The sequence below is a fragment of the Hemitrygon akajei genome, chromosome 19 (genome assembly GCF_048418815.1).
Source record: "Hemitrygon akajei chromosome 19, sHemAka1.3, whole genome shotgun sequence".
Lineage (NCBI taxonomy): Eukaryota > Metazoa > Chordata > Chondrichthyes > Myliobatiformes > Dasyatidae > Hemitrygon > Hemitrygon akajei.
This window is the reverse complement of record NC_133142.1, coordinates 76662260-76683932: the sequence shown is the minus strand read 5'-3', so window position 1 is coordinate 76683932 and position 21673 is coordinate 76662260. Positions and strand designations below refer to the sequence as shown.

Sequence of the window (21673 nt, the reverse complement as noted above, 5' to 3'; positions counted from 1 at the left end):
TCACCCTGGCGGCTCAGGAATGTGCTCTGTCCTTGGGGGACTCGGGGGTTTAATGTTCTCCGTGCTATTTGCTCGCTTTTTGTTGCTTGTGTGACTTTGTTCTTCTCATGCATTGGGTGTTCGATGGTCTTCGTTGTGTAGGATTTTTATTTAAACAAAGTTCAAAAGTTCAAAGTAAATTTATTATCAAAGTACATATATGTCACCATTTTCTTGTGGACTACTCAATAAATCCACAATTGAATAATTACCATAATAGAATCAATGTAAGACTGCATCATCTTGGGTGTTTACCCAATGTGCCAAAGACAAAAAATGAACTGTGCAAATACAAAAAGAAAGAAATAATAATAACTAAGTAAACAAATACACAATAAATACCGAGAACATGAGTTCCTGGAAGTGAGTCCAGAGGTTGTGGGAACATCTCAAGTGAAGTTGAGCGAACAGCCTGATGGCTGAGGTTTAATAACTGTTCCTGAACCTGGTGGTATAAGTCCTGATGGCAGCAGCGAGAAGAGAGCATGTCCTGGTTGGTGGGGGTCACTGATGATGAAAGGGTGCTTCTTTGTTAGTGGCTGCCTGCAGGAGGGGAAATCTCAGGGTTGTATAACGTATACGTACTTTGAAACTTCAAAAGTTTTTGAGCACCAAAGCAAAGGGATTAGTTGGGAAAACAGAACTGAGGTATGGCTTTGAATCCCACAGTTAGCCTGAAAAGCTGTTAAGCCTGTTCTTCTCCTGTCTCTTATTCTTCATGTGGCCTCCCTCTTGGCACTGTGACTGACTGTAGCAGCCCAACTGCTAATCCATTGTTCTGCAGCCCAGCCCAGCCAGTATGGTTGAGAACCACATCACAGGCCCCACACCCATAAAGCCATCAGATGAGATGGGCCTGTGGTTCAGTCCAGGCCACGTTTTATCCCAGTGAAATATGTTGCTTGTATTTTAAAATTAGCCTAAATTGCAGGGTTAGAAATCCTGGTTTTTTCAACAAGATGCCCTGCAACAAAGCTCCCATTCATGCTTACAGCCAAAGTAGGTTGCTTTTAAGTTTTCATAGCTCTCTGGTTCCCCTGTAATGAGCTCTTTGGTGAAAGTATGAAGAATGTAATGTAAGAAATAATAGTTGTTGTTATTATCTTTGCTATTAACTGCTGTGTAAGGTATACCTATGCAATTGAAACTTCCTGGCTCTTGGCCTGCAGGGTATTTTCAACCAAGAGTCCACTTTACAGAAGATTTTTCATGGCTTATAGACATGAAACAGGTGAAAGAGTTTCCTAATGACCTCAGAGGGAGGAAGAACTACTATTAGAGCCTCTTTAAAGGGAAACTGACCATCAGAATCTGGTTTAAAGGCAGTAAGTTGGCAGTAGGGATTTCTCTCAGAGGAGCTGGGTATGGGAAGTGGGGTGTATGGGTGGGGAAGAGTCTCATTACAGGTGTTGCCTGTCTCTCACAGTAACATATCCCCATTACAAAGTGATGACTGGTCCCCACAGTAATGCAAGCAGACCTGTGTGACTGGCCCTCTCAGAAACATAGAGCACCCATCTAGAATTACTGCAGTATGACTGACAACTGACCTCACGGTAACACAAAGGCACATTGCAAAGAGATTGACTGACCACACAATATTAGGTGACTGACCCTCAGAATAAACATAGCCTATTATTTTGTGATGGACAAACCTCAAAGAAATGAAGCAGGTTAGATTGTCTGCATTGTCTGCCCAACAGAAACACAATGGGTGGTTGGCAGATTTTTTCCCTTGGAAGGCAGACAAGAATATACTGAAAAAGGTCCTGTATTTAAGATTCCCAGTCTTATTTTATTAAACAATGCACATTGTAAACACAAAAGATTGTGAAGATGCTGGACAAACTCAGCAGGTCAGGCAGCATCTGTGGAGAGGAATAAACAGTCAACAGTTCGGGCCGGGACCCTTCGTCAGGACTGGAAAGGAAGGGGGAAGATGTTAGAAAGACACAAAGTGCACATTGAGTCTAGTGTCAAATGTTTGTAAATTGTGACAGCACATACAGTACAACTTTCTTCGAATGATTCTCAGGAAATAACATTTTCATGAATCTGTTGGAGTAGGCAGTGCCCCAGCAGAAGTGTGCCCTACGGCCTCCCTACCTCAGACATCGCTGCTGAATTGTCGTTACATCCTTCATATACTTCAGTCACTGCTGCCTCCTCCAATATCCAAAGCACTTAGGACTGCTTCCTACTGCCTGCAATCCTGAAGGAGTCTGGATGTCCTTCCCATAAAGAGCGTGGGTTTCCTCCCACAATACAAGGATGTACCAGTTAGTGGGTTAAGGTTAAATCAGGGTTGTTTGGGTTTTCTAGGTGTTGCATCTCAAAGGGCCGGAAGGGCCTAACCTGCGCCCTATCTCTAAATAAATAAATCCTGGTCATGGTGGCCAATTAAATGTTTCCTCTCGAGTCTGGGAGTGGGCAACGCAGCATGAAGATCTGATGGGCTGATAGTTTATCATTTGTCATTTAGTGTGGAAGCATCTTATATAAACTTGTCACTCTTTAAGTAAACTGGCCCAGCCAATGGTGACACTTTTACTCTGAGTTCAACCCAAACTACAAGACACCCGTCACCCAGGACATGCCCTCTTCTCATTGCTACCATCAAGCAGGAGGTACAGGAGCCTGAAGACATGCACTCAACGTATCAGGAAATGCTTCTTCCCCTCCACCATGACATTTCTGAATGGACAATGAATCTACAAACATCACCTCAGCAATTTTTCTCCCCTCGTTTTGTACTAGTTAATTAATTTAGTTTTTAATATATACGTCTTATTGTAATTTATAGTTTTTTATTATGTATTACATTGTACTGCTGCCGCAAAACAACAGATTTCACAACTTATGCCAGTGATATTAAACCTGATTCTAAATCAGATTCTGAGGAATATCTCTGTTGCAATCAGCTACCTTTTCCTGAAGTTTTCTTTTATAAGTTCAACTATAAATCTTATCAAATTGGAACATAATATAAAAATAAAACACAAACGTTTGACTTTCTATGGTGTTAAATTACACCTGCTTGGCCTATTCCAGTTAATGCCTCACTAGTTCTTTTTTCTGAGAAGTGTGGTTAAGTTTACTTGTGTAAAGAAGATGACATCTTATGTAGTCTGTGATATCAAGCTGCAGCAGTGAAGCTATTTCCTATAGGAATAGACCAGATGACAATCACAGCAGCTTAATTTTATTCTGTCCCTTTCTTTGATATGTCAAAGAAGTTTCATTTTAAGGACTATTTTTGCAGCAATTGTGAAAAGAGATTGTTGAATGAGTACTGTACAATAATAAAAAAGGACAATTTAATCAAGGTGAGACCACTAGACTACCTTAGTTGGCTGCAGGTTTCAGTCTATCTCCAGGAGGGAACTGTGACTGATCCTGAAGCAGGGTGCTGGCCAGTTTATTCATTTCCATAGATGCAGCCTGACCTGCTGAGTTCCTCCAGCATTTTGTGTGTGTTGCTGTGACTGTTGTACAGTTAAGCTTTAGCAGTCTGCACACTTGTTACTGAATCTATCTGTCCTTCTCTCGCCCCACAGAGCTACAGCATTCAAACACAGCTCGCCACTATACCCTCCTGCAAAACACCACAGACTACCGCATCCTGCTAATGGATGAAGACCATGACCGCATGTACGTGGGCACCAAGGACTACATTGTCTCGCTGGACCTCCACAACATCAACCGGGAGCCTTTATTAGTAAGAGGATGCAGTCAGCTCTCCTTGTGCACACTGTGCTCATTAATCGTGAACAAAATCTGCAGCTTCGTTTTTACAAAAATGTCAAGAGAGATACAACACATGTAGAGCATCATCTAGTCCCATAAGATACTATCTTCTGATGTAACCTATCACTTTTAAATTCTCTAGACCAGTCATAAATGCAATATTTATTGCATTTACATCTATTATCCTATGTACACTTTATATAACTATATATTTAACAGTGGATATAACCCTGTATAACCATATAATGCTGTATTTTCAGTATATATGTTTATATCATTATAAGAATGATATACATAATAGGGATCCTATCCTGGCTGGCTGCTGGTTACTAGTGGAGTTCCACAGGGGTCGGTGTTGGGACCGCAGCTTTTTACGATGTACGTCAATGATTTGGACTATGGGATTAATGGATTTGTGGCTAAATTTGCTGATGATACAAAGATAGGTGGAGGAGCCAGTAGTGCTGAGGAAACAGAGAGCCTGCAAATAGACTTAGATAGTTTAGGGTAATGGGCAAAGAAGTAGCAAATGAAATACAATGTTGGAAAGTGTATTGTCATGCACGTTGGTGAAAGAAATAAATGGGCAAATTATTATTTAGATGGGGAGAGACAGAGATGTGATGTTGAGGCTCTATAAGGCACTCGTGAGAACACACTTGGAGTATTATGTGCTGTTTTGAAAGGATATACTGACATTGGAGAGGGTTCAGAGAAGATTCACGAGGGTGATTCCAGGAATGAAAGGGTTACTGTATGAGGAACGTTTGGCAACTCTTGGGCTGTATTCCCTGGAGTTCAGGAGAATGAGGTGGGATCTCATAGAAATATTATGAATGTTAAAAGGCCTGAACAGATTAGATATGGCAAAGTTATTTCCCATGGTAGGGAAATCTAGGACAAGAGGGCACGACTTCAGGATTGAAGGACGTCCATTTAGAACAGAGATGCGGAGAAATTACTTAAGTCAGAGGGTGGTAAATCTGTGGAATTTGTTGCCACGAGCAGCTGTGGAGGCCAAGTTATTGCGTGCATTTAAGGTAGAGATAGGTAGGTTCTTGATTAGCCAGGGCATTAAAGGGTATCGGGAGAAAGCAGGGAGTGAGAATTGGATAAGCCCATGATTGAATAGTGGGGCAGACTAGAAGGGCCGAATGACCTGCTTCTGCTCCTATATCTTATGGTTTTAAGGTCTTAAGAACATACAAGTACTGCAATAACACGTACAGTGTGAAAAAAACAATGTGCTCACAAAGTACAAAGTATATTTATCAAAGTATAAATATCTCAGCAGGTATATTCCAGATTCATTTCCTTGCAGGCATGAAAGAAAATACAAGAAACACAATAGAATCAATGAAAGACTGTACCCAACAGGACTGACAAACAAGCAGTGTGCAAATACAAAAAGAAAATAATAATAATAATAATAATAATAATTAATTAGCACTTACTGTCAATAACATGAGATGAAGAGTCCTTGAAAGAGAGTCCATAGATTGGGGGAACAGTTTAGTGATGAGGCAAGTGAAACTGAGTGAAGTTATCCTTTCTGGTTCAAGAGCCTGATGGTTGAGGGATAATAACTGCTCCTGGACCTGCTGTTGTGGGTCCTGAGGCTTTTCTATCAATGACAGCAGTAAGAAGAGAACATGACTTGGATGGGGGGGGGGGGGGGGGGTCATTGATGGTGGTTGCTGCTTTCCAGTGACAGCTCTCCATGTAGAAGTACTGAGTGGTGGGGAGGGCTTTACCCATGATGGATTGGGCCATACCCATTACTTTTTCCATTCAAGGGCATTGGTGTTTCCATACCAGGTCATGATGCAACCAGTCAATATACTCTTTACCACACATCTATAGATGTTTGTCAAAGTTATGTCAAGTACCCAACATAAAATAACCCTACATAGAGTTCAAAGGCCCTTGTACAGGAGGAGACTGTATCTGCAGGGCCCCTTTCTCCCCCAATATACAGTGTTAAAGGATCACACTGGCTCCGAATCAGAATCAGGTTTATTATCGTGACATTCTGTGAAATTTGTAGTTTTTGCAGCAATAGTAATGTGCAATTTGAAATTTATTGCTACATATGGCTGTGGAGGCCAAGTAATTGAGTAAATTTAAAGGGGAGGTTGATATGTTCTTGAATAGTCAGAGTGACAAAGGTTAAGGCAGGACAAAGGGGTTGAAAGAGATAATAGATCAGTGGTGATTAATGGTGCAGCTGACTTAATGAGCCCAATGGCCCAACTCTGCTCTTATGTCTTATGGTCTTATTCTTAATGCCTAAAAAATTACTTAAGGTAACAAGAAATATTAAAAAATAAATAAATAATGCAAAAAGAGAGCAAAAATATTGAGGTAGTGCTCACTAGTGCTCACAGACCAGTTCAAAATCTGATGTTGGATGGGAAGAAGCTATTCCTAAAATGTTGACCGTGTGTCTTCCGGCTCCCTTATAGCAGAAATGAGAAGAGGTCATGTCCTGGATGGTGAGGATCTTTAATGATGGATGATGCCTTCTTGAGGCACTGCCTTTTGAAGATATTCTTTCCTAGTCACTGCATGAATCATGGAAATAGAAGGAGATGGGAATATCATTTCCCCAGGGCTTGCAATAAAGAGGCAAATTTGATACCAGTGGTTCCTTTGGTTCAGGACTCTCAACTCCTTTCTATCCTCCCCCAAGAAAAACAAAAACAGCAAGCATCAGAGAACGTTACAAGTTTACTTCGATGTTACACACCCTCCAGACTTGGTAGTCAGTTTGGATCCTGGAACATCTTTACCAGAGTTTGACAGCACCATTACCAGAAGAACAACAGAGATTCAATAATTACATTTTCTAAGGACAGCAAGTATAGACCATAATAGTTGGTCTTATCAGCAAGGACCATATCTTGAAAAGTGAATAAATAGGACCATAAGATCATAGGAACAGAAATAAGCCATTTGGCCCATCAAGTAAGCTCCGCCATTCTATCATGGCTGATGTATTGTTCCTCTCAAGCCCGTTCTCCTGTCTTTTCCCCATAACCTTTAACACCCTGACTAATCAAACTCCACTTTAAATATACTCAGTGACTTGACCTCCATCGCCATTAGTAGCAATGAGTTCTTCAGCTGCCGCCTTCTGGGTAAGGAAATTTCTCCTTAGCTCTGTTCTAAATGGATCACCCTCTATTCTGAGGTTGTAACCGCTGATCTTAGACTCTCCCACAATAGGAAACATCCTCCCCACATCCACTCTATCCAAGCATTTCAATATTCAACAAGTTTCAATGAGATCCCTCCTCATTGTTTTAAACTCCAGCGAGTACAGTTGGCCCTCCTTATCCGCGAATTCCACATGCGCAAATTCAACCAACCACGAATCGTGAAAACCCGGAAGTGCTCTTCCAGCACTTGTTGTTCGAGCATTACAGACTTTTTTTCTTGTCATTATTCCTTAAACAATGCAATATAACAACTATTTTACATAGCATTTACATTGTATTAGGTATTATAAGTAATCTAGAGATGATTTAAAGCATACAGGAGGATGTGCATAGGTTACCGTGGATCAGGATTGAAAAAAATCAGAAGTTCTCTCACTAAGTAAGTCGAAACAGGTACATCTGGTATTATTTAGCGTCAGTTAGTCAAACGTTTGTCTTAGTATGTAGTATATATTTTACCTTTCTATGTATATAAAACACAAGCATACGTTTCAGCGCCGAGTTCCATCCAGTGACAGATCGCTCCCAAGCGTGCTCTCCACAGTGCCGGGTTGATGTGGAGGATCAAAAACCCAAAAATTAAACCACTGCGTTGCTTAGTAATAATTGTAGCTTAAATCGGGGCACAGCCTTTCTCACGTTATCCTTTAAAATTGTTCTGATCGTTGACCGACGTAGCCTAAAGCTTTTCCAATGACTGATGGCGTTTCACCTCTTTCTGATCGCTTTATTGTTTTCGGTTTATTTTCAATCGTGATCGTGATTATTTTCATGAACAGAAACACTGCGGATTCAGAGTTCTGCTGCCGGGTCCTAATGTCCACCGCACTGAGTCAGGTTGAATAAGGTCTGGGGTTCCGCTGGGTCATAAGATCCACCGCACTGAGTCAGGTTGAATAAGGGACTTGAGCATCCGCAAATTTTGGTATCTGTGAGGGGTCCTGGAACCAATCCCTAGCGGATAAGGAGGGGCAACTATACAGGCCCAAAGTCATTATATGTCAGAGAAATCCTCTCAATAGTTCAATAGTTCACTTCTTGATGAGTGATCTTACTTATACAGGACTGAGTTGAGAAATTACAGATTCTGAATAGGGGAAGAGGTGAGGATGTGAATGAGAGCTGAATAATGAGGATGAGACAGTGCTTCTCCCTATAGATGCTGCCTGGCCTGCTGTGTTCTACCAGCATTTTGTGTGTGTTGTTGTTTGAATGAGAGCTTATTTTTTTCTTATAGAGAATTATTCCTTAACCTTGTCAAATGGCATTGCAGCCCTGGATCTGCACTGAAGATAAATTACTGCAGTTGCATTACTGTAAAAAACATTAATTTAGCACTCTATAAACCTCCTCAATCCTATACTCGACTTACTTAGCAAGCACAGGCTTGCTTTTTGTGTGAATGGCTTCAGTCTTTTTGAACATGTGACTTACAGAAATAAGGGAATTCCTCTCCAAGTTCAGGACAGAAATATTGGAAAGTTTAGCATCTAGTGTACATGTATTTGGGGGAATACAAGCATGACCCCTCTGCATGGTAGAGTGAGTGTCGATGAACTAGTGCAGGCTTTTTTATGACTGCAATGATTAGAGGCATGGAGCCATACAGTGCTGAAGTGAGCCAGTCAGCCCACCATGGTCATAATAACCGTTTTGCTCATCAACACTCATCCTTCTCGATCCGTATCCTTGCACGTCTGCATTCAAGGCACCCATCTTAGTGGCTCTTAAACATAGTAATTCTTTCCATCTCCACCACCTCCTCTGGCTGTATATAACTGATATCAACCATTCTCTGTGTAAAAAACTTACTGTTAGATCCCTTTTAAAACTCTTATCTCCCACCGTAGAACTATAGCATTTTGTTTTTATTACTCCCGCCATTGGGAAAAAAAGATTTTGACCATCTACCCCAAATATGACTCTCATACTCTTATATAATTCTATCAGGTCACATCTCAATCTTCTTCACTCCAAGAAAAACAAACTCAGTCTGTCCAATCTCTCCCCACAACTAAAGTCCTCCTGTCAGGCAACTTCCTGATGAATATTCTCTGCACTCTATCCAGTGCAATCACATCCTTCCTATAGAGTGGTGACCCAAACTGCACACAATTCTCAAAGTCTTGTCTAACCATGTCCTTTGTAAAGTGGCAATGTAATATTCCAACTCTTATGTTCTGTGTCACAACCAATGAAGACAAGGTGCTATATGCCCTCTTCACCACTCTATCCACCTGTGTTGCGACTTGCAGATTAAAATAGACTTGGACCTCTAGGTGTCTCTATTCATCAATGCTCTTTAGTGTCCTCCCACTTACATTGTATGTCCTAGCACTATATAGCATCCCAAACTGCATCACCTTACATGTGTCAGGATTAAATTCCATCGGCCAATGTTCCAGCCAATTTTTCAACTGATCTATATCCTGCTGTAGCCTTATATGGGTGGTGGCACTGTACAGTAGTGGTAGTGTAATGCTGTTACAACACCAGTGACCCTGGCTACAACTCCACCACCGTCTGAAGGAGTTTCTACATTCTCCCAGTCACCATGTGGATTTCTTCCAGGTGGTCCAACTTCATCCCATACTTTGAAAACGTATGGGATAGTAGGTTAATCGGTCAGTTGGGATGTAATAGGACAGTGTGGATTTGTTGGGCTGGAAGGCGCTATTGCTGTGCTGTATCTCTAAATAAAAAATAAATTAAATAATCTTCTTAGTTATTCACAACACCACAGGTTTTCATATCATCTGCAAGAGGACTAATCATACCTCCTGCATTCACATTTAAATCACTTATATATACCATGAATAGCAAAGGTCCCAGCACCAGTCATTGTGGTACACTATTAGTCACAGTCTCTCAATCAAAAAATAATCAATGCACCATCACCCTCTGCCTACTATGAGCACGCCAATTTTTGATTCAATTTGTCACTCACCTGGGATCCCATCAGACTACCAAGCACAACATCATCAAATGATTTATGAACATCCATATGGACACTACTCTCAGCAGGTGCTTTCACTGCCTCGCAGGTAAAACCACAGAAATATCACTTAAACAACACCCAGGCTGAGCAGCCAAACCTATGGATAAAGACTCAGAACTGTGCTTTTACTCATTTGATTAGCAAAATTTCATGTTTTGAAAATCATGAAATTGAGGATATCATCATTGTCATCATTATGTGCCATATCTACTGACATGAATGATATGAATCTAGAAAATTATAAGGCGAGCAGAAAGGAGCTTAAGAAGGAAATTAGGAGAGTCAGAAGGGGCCATGAGAAGACCTTGGCAGACAGGATTAAGGAAAACCCCAAGGCATTCTACAAGTATGTGAAGAGCAAGGGGGTAAGACGTGAGAGAATAGGACCAATCAAGTGTGACAATGGAAAAGTGTGTATGGAACTGGAGGAAATAGCGGAGGTACTTAATGAATACTTTGCTTCAGTAGTCACTACGGAGAAGGGTCTTGGTGATTTTAGGTATGACTTGCAACGGACTGAAAAGCTTGAGAATATAGATATTAAGAAAGAAGATGTGCTGGAGCTTTTGGAAAGCATTAAGTTGGACAAGTTGCTGGGTGCAGATGAGATTTACCCAAGGCTACTGTGGGAAGTGAGGGAGGAGATTGCTGAGCCTCTGGCAATGATCTTTGCATCATCAATGGGGATGGGAGAGGTTCCGGAGGATTGGACGGTTGCGGATATTGTTCCATTATTCAAGAAGGGGAGTAGAGCTAGCCCAAGAAATTATAGACCAGTGAGTCTTACTTCAGTGGTTGGTAATTTGATGGAGAAGATCCTGAGAGACAGGATTTATGAACATTTGGAGAGGCATAACATGATTAGGACTAGACAGCATGGCTTTGTCAAAGGCAGGTTGCGCCTTACGAGCCTGATAGAATTTTTTTGAGGATGTGACTAAGCAGTGCCATAGAAGGTAGTGCATATTGATTTTAGCAAGGCTTATTGAGAAAGTAAGGAGGCATACGATCCAAGGGGACATTGCTATATGAATCCAGAACTGGCTTGCCCACAGAAGGCAAAGAATGGTTGTAGATGGGTCATATTCTGCATGGAGGTCGGTGACCAGTGGAGTGCCTCAGGGATCTGTTCTGAAATCTCTACTCTTTGTGATTTTTATAAATGACCTGGATGAGGAAGTGGAGGGATGGTTTATTAAGTCTGCTGATGACACAAATGTTGGGGGTGTTGTAGATAGTGTGGAGGGCTGTCAGGGGTTTCAATGGGACATAGATAGGATGCAAAACTGGGCTGAGAAGTGGCAGATGGAGTTCAACCCAGATAAGTGTGAGGTGGTTCATTTCGGTAGGTCAAATATGATGGCAGAATATAGTATTAATGGTAAGACTCTTGGCAGTGTGGAAGATCAGAGGGATCTTGGGGTTCGAGTCCATAGGACACTCAAAGCTGCTGTGCAGGTTGACTCTGTGGTTAAGAAGACACACGGTGCATTGGCCTTCATCAATCATGGGATTGAGTTTAAGAGCCGAGAGGTAATGTTGCAGCTATATAGGACCCTGGTCAGACCCCACTTGGAGTACTGTGCTCAGTTCTGGTTGCCTCACTATAGGAGGCAACCAGAATTGTACTATTGTGTACAGTTCTGGTCACCGAATTATAGGAAAGATGTCAACAAAATAGAGAGAGTACAGAGACGATTTACTAGAATGTTACCTGGGTTTCAGCACCTAAGTTACAGGGAAAGAGTGAACAAGTTAGGTCCTCATTCTTTGGAGCATAGAAGGTTGAGGGTGTACTTGATAGAGGTATTTAAAATTATGAGGGGGATAGATAGAGTTGACATGGATAGGCTTTTTCCATTGAGAATAGGGGAGATTCAAACAAGAGGATATGAGTTGAAAGTTAGGGGGCAAAAGTTTCAGGGTAACACGAGGGGGAATTTCTTTACCCAGAGAGTGGTATCTGTGTGGAATGAGCTTCCAGTAGAAGTGGTAGAGGCAGGTTGGGTATTGTCATTTAAAGTAAAATTGGATAGGTATATGGACAGGAAAGGAATGGAGGGTTATGGGCTGAGTGCGGATCAGTGGTACTAGGTGAGAGTAAGCATTCTGCACAGACTAGAAGGGCCGAGATGGCCTGTTTCCATGCTGTAATTGTTATATGGTTATAGGAAGGATGTGGAAACCATAGAAAGGGTACAGGGGAGATTTACAAGGGTGTCGCCTAGATTGGGGAGCATGCCTTATGAAAACAGGTTGAGTGAACTCGGCCTTTTCTTCTTGGAGCGACAGAGGATGAGAGATGACTTGATAGAGGTGTACAAGATAATGAGAGGCATTGATTGTGTGGATAGTCAGAGGCTTTTTCCCAGGGCTGAAATGGCTAGCACGAGAGGGCATAGTTTTAAGTTGCTTGGAAGTAGATACAGAGGAGATGTCAGGGGTAAGTTTTTTACTCAGAGAGTGGTGAGTGCGTAGAATGGGCTGCTGGCAGTGGTGATGGAGGTGGAAACGATAGAGTCTTTTAGAGACTCCTGGATGGATACATGGAGCTTAGAAAAATAGAGGGCTATGTTTCAAGCCTAGGTAATTCTAAGCAGGGACATGTTCAGCACAGCTTTGTGGGCTGAAGGGTCTGTAATGTGCTGTAGGTTTTCTATGTTTCTATGACATGGGCAATCATGGTTTTTCAATGAGCAAGACTATTCTTGGCAAAGTTTTCTGCAAAAGTGGTTTGCCATTGCCTTCTTCTGGGCAGTGTCTTTACAAGCTGGGTGACCACAGCCATTATCAATACTCGTCAGAGGTTGTCTGCCTGGTGCCAATGGTCACATTGTGATATGAGCATCCATCAGCTGCTGCCATGGCTTCACTTAATCCTGAACAGAGGGCCAAGGAAGCGCTACAACTTACCCAAGGGTGCCCTGCAGGCTGTCAGAGGGAAGGAGCACCTTACACCTCCTTAGATAGAGATATAACTCCACCCTACTACCCAGGATATACAGTGTACAATAAAGGACCCAGAAACAGTCTCCCACTCATCTACCATAGTGACAGTGGGGGAGTTATTGAAAATCATTCTCAATGTATCCACAAGTGGTCAACATGAGGTCCAGTGTGTCAAGAAGCATAGCGGAGGCTTGACCCAGATGCAGAGCAGTGCAGATGACTTAGCAGTGAGGGATCGCTTTAATAATATACACAAAATAATAAGTCCTAAGGGGAACAAAACAAGAGAAGATGGATAATTAGTACAACAAGGCAACAAGGTAACTGAAAGCTAGGAGCAAATGACTGAGGCAGACTGGTTCATATGAGTGAACAAGGACAGTGGCAGAGAGCTGGGTTGAAATAGGCTGCAGGTGACGAATTGGAAACGAGTGGGAGGTGACCCCTGTTGCTGGGTGGAGACGGGGGATGCTTGGCTCTGCACGCCTGACACAGGGTGATATGTGATCATTATCAGAGTGTGATTGTTATAACATCATGATAAAGTGGGACCAATAACATACTGCAAATGTTGTCAGAGAATATCAAAGTATTGCTACAGTGTGAGATTTTCACACAATGTGAGTATTTTGGGGAGAACCTTATCACACCATGTGTGCACAAATGCAAGTTGTGAGCATAGAACCTTCTGAAGCTCTTCCGTTGCAGCCAGGGCAGTACAATATGGAGAGCGAGCTGTTGCCTATGCAGCAGGCTTCCCCTCCCCACACAGCTGGTGAATCCACAGGAATGGCACAGACCCATACAGCTTGGCACCAGCAGCGTCACAGGAGTTGCCAGTCAGCGTTGGATTGCCATAGGGACTCCGGCTCCAGAACTTTCTTCGGGATTTACTCTCAAAGTCTTCCCCGTGACAGTCGCAAGACAAGGCAGAGTTTTCCTTCTCATCGATAAGCTGCCAACCACGGCTGTTGAGCCCCAAATGTTTGTAGCAAAGGTTTTAAGGTGCCAGTACGTGTCTTTGCCCCTTCTCTTGCCAGTAGAAATTGTTTCACTGGGATAAGTAGCTCTCACCGCTCTCTGAGTATACAACTTACCTCTGACATCTCCCTTGTACTTCCCTCCAATCAGCTTAAAATTATAACTGCTTATATTAGCCATTTTCACAACGGGAAAATGTCTCTGGATTTCCACTCAATCATTTTGTATACCTGTATCAAGATGCATCTTATCATCCTTCACTCCAAACAGAAAACCCCTAGCTCGCTCAAATACCCTCATATCACAGTTATCATGCTGTGAGCACGTTATTGTAAGATATGAGCATTACTGCAGTGTGTTAACTGTCACACTGTGTATTATCATAGCTCAAGGATTACCACACAGTGTTTACATTATTACAAGATGTGAGAAATTGTCACAAAAGCAAGAGATTCTGCAAATGCTAAAAGTCTTGAGAAGGTGCAAGAGGAACTCAGCAGGGTAGGCAGCATCTGTGGAGAGGACTAATCAGTTGACAGTGCTGAGACTCTTCATCAGGATTGGAAAGGAAGGGGGGAGAGGCCAGAAAATTAATGTGAAGCTTGTACGTGGTGACATATATGTACTTTGATAGTAAATTTACTTTGAACAAAAATGTGGTGGGGATGGGCAGGAGTACAACTGGCAGGTGATGGAGGGAGCCAGGTGAGGAGAGGATGGGTGGAGGAGGGGTTGAAGTGAGAAGCTGGGAGGTGATGGGTGGAAATAGTAAAGAAGTGAAGAAGGAATCTGATAGTAGAGGGCAGTGGACCATGAGAAAATGGGAAGGAGAGGCACTAGAGGGAGCGATGGGTAGGTGAGAAGAGAAGGGATAGTAGAAGTGCCAGAATAGGAACTGTTATTGCGTAGTGTGAATGTTATCACAATACATTTGTTATTGTAAACTATGAGCAATATTACACAGGTGAGTATTATCATACTGTCTGAACATTGTGAGTGTAATACCAATGCTTGAGCGTAGAATACAGTGTTAGCATTATCACAAGCTGTGGGCTCGATCACACAATGTAGGCCCGGGACAACACTTTGCAACTGGTTCATTGTCTTCCTGACCAACAAACCACAATCAGTAAGGATAAACAGCACCACGGTTATCCCAAACACCATTGGTTGTTTGTTAATCTTTCTTTATGGATGGTTTGTCATATTGTAAGTCTTTATGTTCCTGCAAGGAAATTAATCTGAAGGTAAGGTACATACTTTCATAATTTACATTGAACTTTCAACCTTGTCTAAAAATCGTTCTAAGACTCAAAATTAAAGTCAAAATAAATTTACCATCGAAGTGTATAAATGTCACCATGTACTACCCTGAGATTCACTCTCGCAGATATTCACAGGAAACTAAGGAGTTTATTAAAAATCTATACACAAAGACTAATAAACAATTAATGTGGAATTGAAAACAAATTTTGCAAATAAACACACTCACATACACACTCACACACTCTCACAACTCACACTCACTCAGACACTCACACATATACACACATATGTACTCTTACACACAGAGACTTGCACAGTCACAATCACAGTCACATATACTTGTACACACACTCACACATACAAACACGTACACACTCTCACACACACTCACACTTACCTACACACACTCACACAAACACGTACACACTCTCACACACACTCACACTTACCTACACATACACACACTCACAAACTCACTCTCACACATGCCCACACACACACATACACTCACATACACACTCATATACAATTTCCCTCTCTCTCTCTCCCTCTTTCTCTCGCACACACACGAGAACATGAGTTGTAGAGTTTGATCGTGGAATCAGTTCAGAGTTGAGGTGAGTGAAGGGACAGTGCAGTTCAGGAGTCTGTAGGGTAAATGCAGAAGCAGGATTAAAGAGAGACACAGGGGAATGTAAATAGAGCACTGGTGAAGACAGAGCAGTGACCAGTGCAGACGTGCTGCTCTTTGTATCTGATAATATCTGTAGTTTCTTCGATAAAGACTAATGTTCCGATTTCTTTCTTCCTTTCAGATTCACTGGTCTGTCAGTCAGCAAAGACGAAATGAGTGTGTTCTTTCTGGTAAAGATCAAAATGTAAGTGATTGCCCTATCTGACCTTCCTTTGCCTGAAGTTGTACAAGAATGTTTGCCATTTGCACAGTCACAAAAAGCAGTTAGACAGTGTTTTTCATATCTTTAGGGGTCCTAGCCTCCAATTTGTCTTTCAAGTACAGGGACTATTGTTAAAGAACATAACCATGTGCAAACAGGTAAGGCGCCATGACAGAAAATGTTCATCTGCTGTATTGGAATTGATGATCGGGTCACCTGAACATTCTCGTCAAGAGCAAAAGAACAAACTAAGTTTTTTAAATAAAAGAGAGAGGGAGAGATCTATTTTATAGATGCTGTCTGGTCTGCTGAGTTCCTGCAGAATTTTGTGTGTATTACAAGTTTTTAAATACCTTCCCCATGCATCTTGAAATGAAAGGTCACGTGATCCAACATCTCTGTCTGCTGTCGCACAACTAACACTCTAGCTCAGTCTGCTTCTGAAAACTTGCCTATATTCCTTTCAGTGAAGCAGATTTTCAGATGTAGGTTTCAAGACACACTTGCAATTAGGTCACACAATTAGTGAACGTAGTCAAGAAAGAATTTTTACCCTCAGGAACCAACCATTGCTGCACGGAATTCTCTTCCTCATGCATGAGTCCAGGAACTTTCATGGGTTGGACTCTGAGACCTCAACTCCCGTGATCCAAAAACTAGAGTCATGCCACATTGGCACCTTTAAGAATTTCTTTAGCAAGTCCAAAACAAACTCATTGCTTTGAACTATATTGTTTATTGCCCTGTGTCATAACCATATCTCATTAAATCACAAGGATTAAACAGCAATATTGCTTCAATAAACTATAACAAGCAGCAGTATATCATATATTCAAGAGATTCTGCAGATCAACACACACAAAATGCTGGAGGAACTCCAAAATATTTTGGATTTACAGCATCTGTGGAATTTCTTGTGTTTGGATTCTGCAGATACTGGAAATCCAGAGAAATATACACAAAGTGCTGGAGGAACTGAGCAAGTCAGACAGTATCTATGAAAATGAATAAACAGTCGACAACGTTTTGGGCTGAGACCCTTCTTCAAGACTGGAAAAGAAGGTGGAAGATGCCAGCGTAAGGAGGTGTGGGGAGGTGATAGGTGAAGCCAGGTGGGTGGGGGAGGGGATTGAAGTAAGGAGGTGTGGGGAGGTGATAGGTGAAGCCAGGTGGGTGGGGGAGGGGATTGAAGTAAGGAGGTGTGGGGAGGTGATAGGTGAAGCCAGGTGGGTGGGGGAGGGGATTGAAGTAAGGAGGTGTGGGGAGGTGATAGGTGAAGCCAGGTGGGTGGGGGAGGGGATTGGAGGTGTGGGGAGGTGATAGGTGAAGCCAGGTGGGTGGGGGAGGGGATTGAAGTAAGGAGGTGTGGGGAGGTGATAGGTGAAGCCAGGTGGGTGGGGGAGGGGATTGAAGTAAGGAGGTGTGGGGAGGTGATAGGTGAAGCCAGGTGGGTGGGGGAGGGGATTGGAGGTGTGGGGAGGTGATAGGTGAAGCCAGGTGGGTGGGGGAGGGGATTGAAGTAAGGAGGTGTGGGGAGGTGATAGGTGAAGCCAGGTGGGTGGGGGAGGGGATTGGAGGTGTGGGGAGGTGATAGGTGAAGCCAGGTGGGTGGGGGAGGGGATTGAAGTAAGGAGGTGTGGGGAGGTGATAGGTGAAGCCAGGTGGGTGGGGGAGGGGATTGAAGTAAGGAGGTGTGGGGAGGTGATAGGTGAAGCCAGGTGGGTGGGGGAGGGGATTGGAGGTGTGGGGAGGTGATAGGTGAAGCCAGGTGGGTGGGGGAGGGGATTGAAGTAAGAAGCTTGGAAGTGATAGAAGGAAATAATAAAGGGCTGAAGAAGAAGGAATCTGATAGAGGAGGAGAGTGGACCTCTAAAAGGATTCCCGATATGTACAAATAATTGTATAGGATATGTATAGGTTATCAAGGTTCTCTCATTGCATTCATGAATGTTTCTGGATTTACTCAAATTGTTTCTGTTGGCTGGAAATGAATATTTATTTTCTCTCTAGCAAAGTAGAGGTTTATTATAAATTAAGACAGGGAATCTGAAGAATGGATTCAGACTTGATGTTCTATCCATGGGAAAGTTTGTAGATCCACCTTCATCCAGACACCAATGCACACATGATATCACCTGTAAACTCAATTGCCTGTCAGCTAATCACACTCCTCAGCCATAAGGTGTACTTATGTAGATAAGTTTTTGAGGTAAAATGTCACAAGGCATCTCACAGGAGCAAAGGCAAAAATCAATGCCAAGCCTAATAAGGAAACCAAAAGGGTGTCAAAAAACAAAAGGGCATTGTTTTAAGGGGAAAGAAAGAAGTTTTAAAGTTTTTAACTTCCAGTAATGTTGCCCCCTTCCCTCTTCTTCCATTCTTCACTCTGGCTCCACCCCCCCACCTTACCTTACCTCTTCTCCACCCCTGCCTATCATCTCCCCCCTGCCTATCGTCTCCCCCCTTGTGCCCCTCCTTCCTCCCTTTGTCCCATGATCCTCTTTCGTTTCCTATCAGATTCCATCTTCTTCGGCTCTTTACTTTTTCCACCTATCACCTCTCGGTTTCTTTCTAGCTTCACCTATCACCTTCTAGCTTAAACTCTTTCCCCTCCCCTCACCTTATTATTCCAGCTTTCCAGTCTTGATGAAGAGTCTCTGCCTGAAATACTAACTGTTTATTCCTCTCTATAGATGTTCCCTGACCTGCTGAGTTCCTCCAGCATCCTGAGTGGGTTATTCTGGATATAAAGGGAATCTGAGAGGAAAGTATTTTAAATAGCGACGATGTGATGCTAGAGGAAGTGGTTTATTGAATAAAATCACTAGCTTTAAGTGACATTAAGGACATAGGAAATGGAAGAGTACAGACATAACCCAAGCAAATTTGTTAACTGTATTAGAGAAAACTAGTTGGCACAGAGCCATGTCAACGTTGGCCCAAAAAGCTGTGCCACTGCACTGGCTAGTTATGGTGTTCCTGCAGCTGATCTTCATTCTTAGAGGGTAAAGAACCTAGAATAACTAACTCCTGATCAGGGATCAATTGCCAGTGATTGTGTGTCAGGCAGCTCAGTGCCCCAGAGGATTGTGGTCCTCTTCTCTGTCTTGCTGTGGTTCGAGGTGAAGAGTAGCACTGATACTCAAGTTGCCTTTAATCCAGAAAAGTGTGGAGACATCATCAGTGAGTATCATAAAGCCTGGGACATTTTGAATAAATGGCAGTCGGGCAGGAGAATGGAGTAAAGTCTGGCACCATAAACAAAAGGGATTCTGCAGATGCTGTAACACGTAGAAAATGCTGCAGGAACTCAGCAGATTAGGCAGCACCTGTGGGAAGGAGTGAACATTCCTGATGAAGGGTCTCAGCACAAAACGTCGACTGTTCATTTCTTTCATAGAGGCAGCCTGACTAGGATCAGTCAAAATCTTGTTAAATGCTGAAGGTTCTGAAAATGACCTCTTGCTCCTATTTCTTAGTTCTTCCACAATGTGCTGCTTCTCAAGTAACACAGATCTCTGTGGCTCACCACCATGGAGAGGTTCAGTGCAAAAACAAAGAAAGCTTTAACCATTGGAACTGGTCCATGCACTCACATGTCTCCTCCCCTCCATACACTCATCCCTCAAGACTAACAGAGCTGACAAGTAGCTTGCAGGAAAAATAACCAAACCTGTAACTTGAACCACTGAGAACTTTTCAAAATCAGACATTTACATCCTGAGTTTTTATTATTAATAGCTGGTTTTGCTACAATTGACGGAGACTCAGTGTATTACCCAGTTAATCATTTATATATGCTTTATTAGCATTTAGTATGTTCCTTGTGGTGTGACTATTGCTGACAAAGTGAAGGATGATATTTGGTAACCAAAACAAATTATCTATATTTATGGTCAGGATGCAAGTTGATGAGACTAGGTAGTTTAAATGGTTCAGCATGGACTAGATGGGCTGAAAAGCCTGCTTCTGTGCTGTACTTCTCTCTGACTCAGCCAGTCAAGCAGCATCAGTGGAAAGGAATACTAGATGAAAATTCGAGTCAGTGAAGAATCATGGAGTTGAAGCATTCACAGCTTCCTCCTTCCACCGGTGCTGCTTGATTGGCGGCAATCTTCCAGCTTTTCTTATTTCGTTTCAGAATCCAGCAACTGCAATTTTATTTGTTTTCCATTGATGAATTTGATGTAATAGATCATGTTCCAGAAACACAGGCTCAAGGAATTGGTCTTTTCACAACCAGCATCACTTTCTTCATCCTGCCCTCAATGTTAATTCATAAATTGCTAAATCAGTTTAATTTACTAATTTAAATTAGATGCCATCTCATTGGCAACCCCAGAAGATTTGGATAGCAAAGATATATTCATCTGGACATTCTTTATTGAATACAGTTTGGCATTCAATACCATTATCCCCTCAAAACTAATCAATAAGCTTCAAGACCCTGACCTCAGTACCTCATTGTGCAATTGAATCCTCGATTTCCTCACTTGCAGACCCCAGTCAGTTCAGATTGGCAACCACACCTCCTCCACAATCTCCATCAGCACCGGTGCACCATAAGGCTGTGTGCTTTGCCCTCGGCTCTACTCACTTTACATTTATGACTGTGGCTAAGCACAGCTCCAATGCCATACTTAAGTTTGCTGACAACACCACTGTCGTTGGCCAGATCAAAGTAGCTGATGAATCAGGGAAATTGTCAGGAAGGCTAGGGAGCAGATTACTGACTTCAGGAGGAGGAAACTGGAGGTCCATGGGCAAGTTCTCATCGGGGGAATCACAGGCAGAGAGTGTTGGCAACCTTAAATTCCTTGGTATTATCAATACAGAGGACCTGTCCTGGGCCCCGCACGTAAGTGCAATTACGAAGAAGTCACAGCAGTGTCTCTACATCCTTAGAAATTTGCAAAGACTCAGTATGACATCTAATACTTTATAGACATCTATAGATGTGCAGCGGAGAGTATATTGACTGGTTGCATAACAGCCTTGTATGGAAGCATCAACAAAATGGAAAATCCTATAAAAAATAGTGAATACAGCCCAGTCCTTCGTAGGAAGAGGCCCTCTGCACCATTGAGCATGCCTATGAGGAGCTCTGTCACAGGAAAGCAGCATCAGTTATCAAAGATCCCCACCACCCAATTCATACTCTCTTCTCACTGCTGCTATCAGGAAGATACAGGAGCCACAGGACTCACCTCCAGGTTCAAGAACAATTATTATCCCTCAACCATTAGGTTCTTGAATCAGTGGGGATAACTTCATTCAATTTCACTTGCCCCATCACTGAAATGTTCCCATAATCTGTGGACTCACTTTTAAGGACACGTCATCTTATGCTCTCAATATTATTGTTTATTTATTTACTAACTAATTTTTTTTCTCTTTTGTATTTGCATAGTTTGTTGCAAATTGGTTGTTTGTCCATCCTTTTGGGTGCAGTCGTTCATCGATTCTGTTATGGTTTTTGTATTTATGTGTATGCCAGCAAGAAAACAAATCTCAGGGTGGTGTATGGTGACATTTACGTACGTTGATAATAAATTTACTTTGAATTTTGAACTTTA

General features: G+C 42.4%; 1 protein-coding gene across 1 annotated transcript in view; it reads left to right on the top strand.

The window, feature by feature from the left end:
• Positions 1 to 21673, top strand: part of LOC140742085 (semaphorin-3F-like) — a 340273-nt gene that overhangs the window by 194778 nt on the left and 123822 nt on the right. The window contains exons 3-4 of the mRNA XM_073072913.1: positions 3597 to 3757; positions 16017 to 16079. Of these exons, the coding sequence (XP_072929014.1) occupies positions 3597 to 3757; positions 16017 to 16079 (224 nt within the window). The remainder of the gene's footprint in view (positions 1 to 3596; positions 3758 to 16016; positions 16080 to 21673) is intronic.